Here is an 8,460-nt window from a genome sequence, read left to right on the forward strand (position 1 = left end):
GCATTTAGTTTACGCTATATCATGAAGGCGCTGTATTCCGGGCAAACAATATTCTAAGCTTTTCATGGATGAAAGTGAACACGCCATTCGAGTATCTCTCACAATAACGTGACTGTTATTGCCTCCTGTGAAGAGGACTCATGCAACCCGAGAAATGCCATCCGGGGCTTAGTATGGCAGTGCATTCTTTGAAGCTGGTTCCATACATTATCTTGGCGTATGGCAGTGTGTGAAAAAATACTTAAAGGTTTAACCAAATTTAGAGGTTCTAGGTATGCAGGCTATAACAGTGTGCAGCATTTAACGCTGCATTTACTTCTGTTTGTGGCAACTATCGCGCCTACCAGCGCACACTGCAGGATGATGGAATGACCGTAAAAGTAACTAGTTTATTACTAGATATAATGAAATTATGAACTCTGAACTCTGAAATTCTGAGTTGATTTGCATCGTCTCGAATTTGAAGGATGGTGAAAGATTTCCACAATGTCACGTTCAGTGGCTGTGTGAACGAGTGACGGGTGGAAGCACTAGCTCTATCTTTTTTTTATGCTGTACGATACAAAAACCAAAATGCTGAAAAAAAAAACTTAGGAGTCCAGAATTGCATCAAGAAATGCCGTCAGATCAAATGAAATAAGTTACCCCTATGTTGTGGCTTGTTTCCAGATTTGAAAGTTCGAATGCGGACTATTTACAGTAATATTCAACACGCAGAACGTACTCGCCCTATTGCAATGTCGCAAGGTTCGCATTGACGTCTTAAAGAAATGTTGGTACTTATTTTAACAATAGATGCGATTTCCATTCTTGCTTACTATATCCCAGAAAAAAACCAGTGATCGCGTCTTCTACTATTCGCATGAAAACCACCATGACGTGTTCATCAGTTCTGAAATGTTCGTTCTTTTGCAGAGCTATTGCAGCGATTATTCTCAAGATAGCACCGATAGGAAAACATTTGTTCAAGATAGGTAACTCATGCTTCTGTGTTTTTTCTAGCTTCTTCATTTTCTTGTTTGCATGTGCAGCCTGTATGTCTTCATTTTTAACAATTCCTTAGTGCCAGATAACTGCCCTTACCAAGCTCCAAAGTGTAAACCGCCGCTTTTGTATGACTAGCAATGTTGTGCAAGCAGGTACGTCTACGGTTTCTGAGGACGTATTAAGTTGTGCTTCTATATTCTGCAATAAAGAAGGACGAGAGGAACCTGAGGGTCGTGCAAAGATACATGGAACAAAAGATGTTTGGCGCAGCGTTCGAAGAGATAACCGATATGGTAACCTCGATTAAAAAATAATTAGGTTGAAAGACCGTGTAATGCATACCGCAGATAAACCAGTGAGTAAAATGGCAGCGTACATGGAATAGCGAAGAAAACAACAAACTACATTTAGTAAAACCTACTCTAGGAGAATGGAGATCATGCAGGCATCAGGAACGTTTTATTGAAATAATTTTATGCCGCCTGCGCATCGGACACACCCACGTAACACACAACTTTCTACTGAAAAAACAAGACAAACCCTTATGTGAGAAATGTGGCAACGAACTCACTGTAAATCACATTTTATTCTCGTGCACACAACTCGAACGGCTAAGGAAAAAACATTTTACTGTATTTTACAATGAACGCATTCCCTTCCATCCCAGTCTGCTTTTAGGAGATAACCCACTAGTAGAAACCTAATCTGTTTTTAGTTTTTTGAAAGACGCAGCGATCCTAAACGCAATCTAATATATTACAGGACAACTATTCTAAAATTTATTACCCGGTTTTTACACGCATCTTATGATGCACCTCACCCATTTTCTCAGTCCAGAGAAGAAGGCTGAGGTCTTCAATTGGTTTGTTGGGCTCCTCAGAGTCCTTGTCTGGACAAGGACCTCGCTAAGGATACCCAACTTTTGAAATAAGTTATACCATGTGTTTGGCGCATGATAGCCTAAGTTGCTTATGCGCCATAAAACCCAATACAATACAATACAATTAGCGTGAGTGAGTGCCAAGATAACGTCGATACTATTGGGACATGCAGGGAATAAATTATGCATTTATGCGATGCTATAAAAGGGCAACGCCGGTGATGTTCCCACGTCAACAAATCCAACTAAACTTTGCTGAGTGCGTTCTTCCTCGCGCTTCTGCCATTTCTTGAAAACACCAGGCTTCAGGATTAAGCTAATATTTTAAAATTTAATTTTGTTTATTCTGTCGTGCCACAAGCCGTGCCTGCTCCTCAGTTAGTGGTTCCATTTAGGTATGACGTAAAAGAAGGCATGCGCCGAGCATGTTGGGATGTGTTTGATGTGTTAGTGTTTGATGTGAGAAGTTATCGTGACGAAAAGCTACGGAATATGTGGACGGGCAAGAAATCGGAGGCAAGTAGTGTTGCGTTGATGGACGCACGAACTTCAGCCCTCATCATTCGATGTCGATCGCAATGAGCCGAGGCTAAGCCTATCACAATATCCGAGGTCGTGTATCTACTGCTGGTGGAACTGAGCGACTGACCTGATGTTAATTAGGCCATTGGGATGAAAGAAACTGATTGGGTAGTTCAGTTTTCACCATATCAATTTGAAGTAAACTATTCGTTTGTTATAGTGCACACAGAAATTTGTATATGCCACGACACGGCGCCGTATCGACATCGGTACATTGCTGTTCTCGAAGGCTAGCACTCGCATTCACCGGCATTTCCATAAATTAACTGTTGCGACACACGTGGGTGTATTTTTACGTATTGTTGTATTGGCTCATCATGTAGCTTCCGATGGGCACTCTTTCCTTTGTATCTCAAATAGGCAACAAGTAAGCAACAATCAATAGTGTAGCGTAAGGAACCGCCTCGTTCAGCTACCATCCGTGCTAATACTGGGATCGGCGTATCCGCGAGAAAATTGCGAGTTCTCTAGCTGAACGATCATACGCGTAATGTCCGAATCTATGCCTACTTTACGGAACACATCAACTGGGCTCATGAAGAGAATACGAAAAAGGTATGTAGGCGCAATAACAACGTTACCTTAGTAGGATCTCCCGCTAGCTACGGTGTGCCACTCGCTCGTGCTAACATGTGCAAAATCTGCGTATTTTGCAATGTTTTGACATTAATTGATGTGACCCATGAGTGCCTAGCACTGTACTATAACGACTGCAGTGCCCAGCCTGGTGCAATCTTCAAAGTAACAGAGTGACCGCTCGAAAATACCGCCCCTGTTGGACGACACATCCAGCTTGTGTTGTTTGAGCCCAGGACTGCTATTTTGTAGCGATGCCTTATGCCTTATTCTATGCTATTCTGATCATCCACCACACACGGCCACCTGATCCCGTTGATAATGTGGGCAGACCGTCGCTCTGACCACTGGCCAAGCGCGAAAAGCCTGAACAAGCATAGAATCGTAAAAGGCATCGCTACAAAATACTGGCCCAGGATGCGATTCGAGCTGGGTTGCAGCACTGCTATCAACGACAATCGTGCCATACTCCAGCATGGCAGGAAACAGTGAGGTATTTCCAGAAGCCACACATGCAGCTTCTGCGTTCCAGGCTAACGGCAGCAACTAGCGCCTTATAAATGGTCGCAGCACCATCGGAAATAGTCGCGCAGCATTGGTACTCTGTCACTCTAGCCACTGCGCAGCGACTTTCTACAAAGATATGAAGCTGCACAAAATCGCGCGAGTTCTTTATAAAGGGCGATGGAGACCAGTACCATTTCCAAACTTGTGGCCAGTTTTGGAACCATGGGTCTTTCAGCATTTTCTACAAACCCACTGATGTTGGTGTGCTTTAGGTGTTCTTTATTCTCGGCAAAGCAGATGTAGTTGCGCCTACGACTTTGCACCAAGAATGCTGGCACATACACAGCCTGGCTTTTAGGCTTGATATACATGACGGGACAGAGTGTCGATTAAGTCCGAGGACTGGGAAGCAGTTGAGCTGCAAAACCTAACGCCGGTAGCACCAAGTCTCCTGTGTTTTGAAGTGTGGCGTGATCCGGTGGCTCTGAGCTACGTTATGCTCATCCGTTGGCCAGATCGACAATTCATCTAGTCGTGTAAATCCCGCCTTAGTCACAAAGCTTTGTGGCCGTTGACAAGATGGCAATGCGAACATGGAAGCAGTGCGAGCGCAAGCGGTGTAGGAACTGCAGCAGACGCCGTGCACCTATCATTGCGATTGCTCATGGGCAGCGACACTTCACGACGTGCCGGTGATGGCACACCGCAGATTGTTGCTACGGGCTCCCGTGTTTCCGCTAGCAGTGGCCGCACCCGAACTTGCCGATGTAAACAAATGCACTAGTTGGTACTTTAGGCAGCCAGCGGAGTTGTTGCGGAATAGAAATGCGGCAAGTCGTGCTCCACAATTGATAGCGTGTGCGAAGTACTTCCCTCAGAAGGGGAAAAACACCCAAAAAAGCAAGCAGCACGTATAACATCAGTGCTTAGGGCAAATCTGCTCTTCATGTTGCAGCGCGACATGTTGCGCATGGACGCTGGCTTCCGTGGTGGCGGATCGAATGCGAACGGCGATTTGCACCTATTGAATTCGTCGGAGTCTTAGCTGCCATTGTTTGACAGATCGGAAAAGCTGGTGCAGCTGACGTCACCTGAAGGAATGAGTGAGTGAGTGAAGAAACCTTATTGCACGTCCGGCGAGCACGCGAACTCGTCGCGCACCGGGCTAGTCCCACGTCGGGACCGGCAGGTCTAGCCCACCGGCCCGGTCACGGGCACGCCGAACAGCCAGGATTTGCTGTTCTAGAGCAGGGATACGCAGAAGCGAGTCCCACTCCTCCTTGATGAACTTGGGGCATGTCGACCCGCACTCCCAGAGCATGTGCGCTACAGTGGAAGTCTGCCTTCAGGAGAGGCAGGCGTCGTTGCGATACACGTCCGGGTAAGCCTCGTGGAGAACGGACAGACACGGATATGTGCTGGTCTGCAGAAGTCTAAGCGAAACGACTTGCGCCCTATTCAACTTGGGGTGAGGGGCTGGAAAGACGCTTCTGGACAGGTAAAAGATTTTAATAATCTCGTTGTGAGTAGCGGCAACGTCCCTGTGGCTGTAGGGAGGAGGGGAGTAGGTGCTTCTTGCAGAGGGAGCGCGGTCGGTGAGGTCACGCGCAGCCTCGTGAGCAGACTCATTGATGTTTGGGGGAGCACCCTCCACCGACCCTACGTGAGCGCGAAACCAGTGGGTTGAATGATGCATGCGAGCATATCGACTCGAGCTGCGAAGAAGCCGAGCAGCTTGCTTGACCATGCAACCCTTCTGAAAAGCCCTAACTGCCGTTTTGGAATCGCTCTATATCTCGGAACCACGACCATCTAGCAGTCCGAGGGCGATGGCGGCCTGCTCGGCAACTCCGGGGTCTGCAGTGCGCATGGAGGCGCTATTGGAAATCTTGCCGCTGGAATCGGCCACAACAATGGCAAAGGTCTTCCCATCGCTGGACGCCGCGGCGTCGACGAAGCTTGCTCTAATGTCTTGTTGCTTGATCTGTTTGAGGATCGCTGGTGCTCTGGCCTTGCGTCTGCCCTCCTTATAGATGGGATGGACGTTTCGGGGCACAGCGGCCACTTTGAACTTGTCTCGAATGCTCCTAGGGATCGGGGTACTGTCCTTCGGGAATCTTGCAGGGTGGTAACCCAGCTGTTCGAGGATGTGTTTACCTGCTGCTGTGGTACTCAGGCGAGTGAGTTGCGCGCGTTCTTGGGCTTCGGCAATCTCCTTGGCATTTTTATACTGCCCCACCTTGAGGAGATCCTCGGTATGGGTCCCGACAGCCCTCTTGACCACTTTGCGGATGAGAGCGTTCCGCTTGTTTCGCCCGGCTCTTAGCCAGCTGTGCATAGAAATTGTGTACGTAAAGTGACATATTACGACGGCATTGATAAGCCTAAGGAGATTGTTTTCATTCATTCTTCGGTGCCGGTTTGCTATACTGTGAACGAGGCGGAAAGCGTTGTCAATCTTTACGATGATCTTCCCGAGAGCCGTCCCGTTCCCGCCATTGAATCCGTCAAACATCCCCAGGACCCGAATAACGTCGAACCTGGGTATCACCCCTCGTCACAAGTACGAAGACTGATGCTGCTTTCGGAGACTGGCTTCCAATCCTAGGGTCTGCCTCCCTTCTCTTTTCTGTAAAGCAGAAGCTCCGACTTGGCGGGGGAGCATCGAAGTCCGCTGGCGCGGAGATGCTCCTCGATCACGTCGATCGCCTTCTGCATGGATTCTTCGTCTCTGCCCTCGCAGCCGCCGGAGCACCATAAGGTGATGTCGTCGGCGTATATGGTGTGCTTGACACCCTCTCGGAAAGACCAATCATACAGATGTTAAACAGTGTGGGTGAGATGACGGCGCCCTGAGAAGTGCCCCGCCCTCCGAGGGGCACATCGTCGCAGCGGAAGTCCCCAATGCAAAGCTTGGCCTTCCTGTCCGTTAGAAAAGAGCTGACGTAGCTATAGAATCTGGAACCAAGACCCAGGTCTGAAATGGTCTTTACGATGATGCTGTTGAGCACATTGTCGACAGCTTTCTCGAGGTCCAGTCCGAGCAAAGCCTTGACGTCTCTGTAACGGCCATCCACAATCTGATGCTTTATTGGTTTCATTGCCTCCTGCGTCGAGAGTCCGGCGCAGAAGACGATCATGTACGTGTAAACCTCGTTCTATTCTAGGTACCCGTTGACCCTGTTGAGGACGACGTGCTCCATGACCTTGCCGACGCAGGAGGTTAGAGAAATCGGCCTGAGGTTCTCGATGTTCGGGGCCTTGCGGGGCTTGGGAATGGGAACCGTGCAGGCCATCTTCCATTCTGCAGGAACAACGCCGCTATTCCAGGACTCGTTGGTTTTGTTCGTCAGAAAGACGATCGACGTGTCCTCGAGGTTTCTCAACATTCTGTTGGTGACTCCGTCCGAACCCGGCGCAGACTTGCGGCTGACCTCGCACCTGAAGGAAGGTCCGGCGCGGTCACGAGTCAGCTGAGCGTCTGCTGTTTGCCACTTTCGTTTGCCCAGTGGGCGAGACCGGCATGTCTTGCGCGCCTTTCTCACGTGTGTGCATCCCGTGACGTGCATTAAGTTGGCTCGGCTTCGCAGTAAGGTTTCGGTTTCGTTTTGGGGTACTATACTTATTTAGAATTATTTTCGAAATTATGGAACAACGCTACCAACAGACGCGTTGCAGGGGAGTCGGGGGAGCGTGAATATTCCATTTCCTTGACATGGTCAGAAATCGTCGCTGTTGCCTTTTAAAGAATAGGCATAGCCCGAAGTCAACTTATGTATAGGAGTAGCATTTAGAAAACGCTAGGGGTGAAAATTGTACTTCAGTGGTGACAAGATAGGCTGATGACGGTGGAGATAATGACGCTACCAGTTTGAAGTATGGGATAAGCTAAACATTTCCTATATGGGGCAAGTTAAACAATCTCTCTTTATACCGAAATTGATACCCGCACTGTGCGCACAAAACACCCGTCTTTTAAGAGTCTCTGCAAGGGCAACACAAATGATTTGCGTACTAGTATTGAATTAGAAAAGTCATCCAACGAGAAATTTGCATATAGCCATGTGTTACTTCAATGCATGCACAAGTTAACATTTCCGAAAAATTTTATGCTGTGTTCCTCCCATTGCCCAATATTGTACGTAACTTACATACATGTTTACATTGTATTGCTTGTTACACAGTAAATATAAGAGCCAGTACATACCACTAAAATACTTGCATACACTAAGCAAATACTGGAACACAATTAGTCTATCTCTGCACTCAGTCTTGATATACATCGCGCCAAACATTCTTTGTCTGTCTTTATTTTTGCAGAGTGAACGTCCCGCTGATGAATATGCACGAGTTTGCAACTGCTTTCAACTGTGCAGCTGGCAAGCCGATGAATCCGTCGAAGCGATGCCATTTCTGGAAATGAGAAGCATTCGGCACACGTGTTCTTCGCTCAGCGTTGTGCGAAACTTCACGTTTAGTCTAATAGAATTACGCCTCTTTATGCCGCCAGCATCAATCTACGCCACATACCTAACGCTTGTTTTAGGAGTTCTTAAATAAGGAACAAATAAACACTTCCTAAATGTCTTGCGACAGCACAACTCTATCTCCATGACACATTAGTAGAAGAAGACATGCGATACTCTCACAACGAGGCGCCGTAGGCCATCTGCTAGCGGAAAATAAACGCGGTGATATGGCAGCTAATAAACAACATCGTTGACATTTGACGACAAGAATATATCAAGATCATGGTATGCTACTTTATGTAATGTTTATGCATTTCTATGTCCATTTGCATAAGTGGTTGAGTTGACATTTAAACAAACGCGAAGGAAGCAATGCTATTCAAAGCTGTTGGAAACTGATGTCTATATCGAATCTGGCTTTTGCTCAGCAGAAGTGCTCTGGATTTCTTGAACAATGGA

The 8,460-nt window shown here is 47.4% G+C and overlaps 1 protein-coding gene across 2 annotated transcripts in view; it reads left to right on the top strand.

Annotated features, from left to right (window-relative positions):
- Positions 1-8,127, top strand: part of LOC139054784 (platelet binding protein GspB-like) — a 107,393-nt gene extending 99,266 nt beyond the window's left edge. For both annotated transcript variants that reach the window (XM_070532395.1, XM_070532396.1), the window contains exons 27-28: positions 916-974; positions 7,853-8,127. In XM_070532395.1, the coding sequence (XP_070388496.1) occupies positions 916-974; positions 7,853-7,955 (162 nt within the window). In that variant the 3' untranslated portion in view covers positions 7,956-8,127. The remainder of the gene's footprint in view (positions 1-915; positions 975-7,852) is intronic.
- The last annotated feature ends 333 nt before the right edge of the window (positions 8,128-8,460 follow it).

This window comes from Dermacentor albipictus, chromosome 1, assembly GCF_038994185.2.
Source record: "Dermacentor albipictus isolate Rhodes 1998 colony chromosome 1, USDA_Dalb.pri_finalv2, whole genome shotgun sequence".
Taxonomy (NCBI): Eukaryota; Metazoa; Arthropoda; class Arachnida; order Ixodida; family Ixodidae; genus Dermacentor; species Dermacentor albipictus.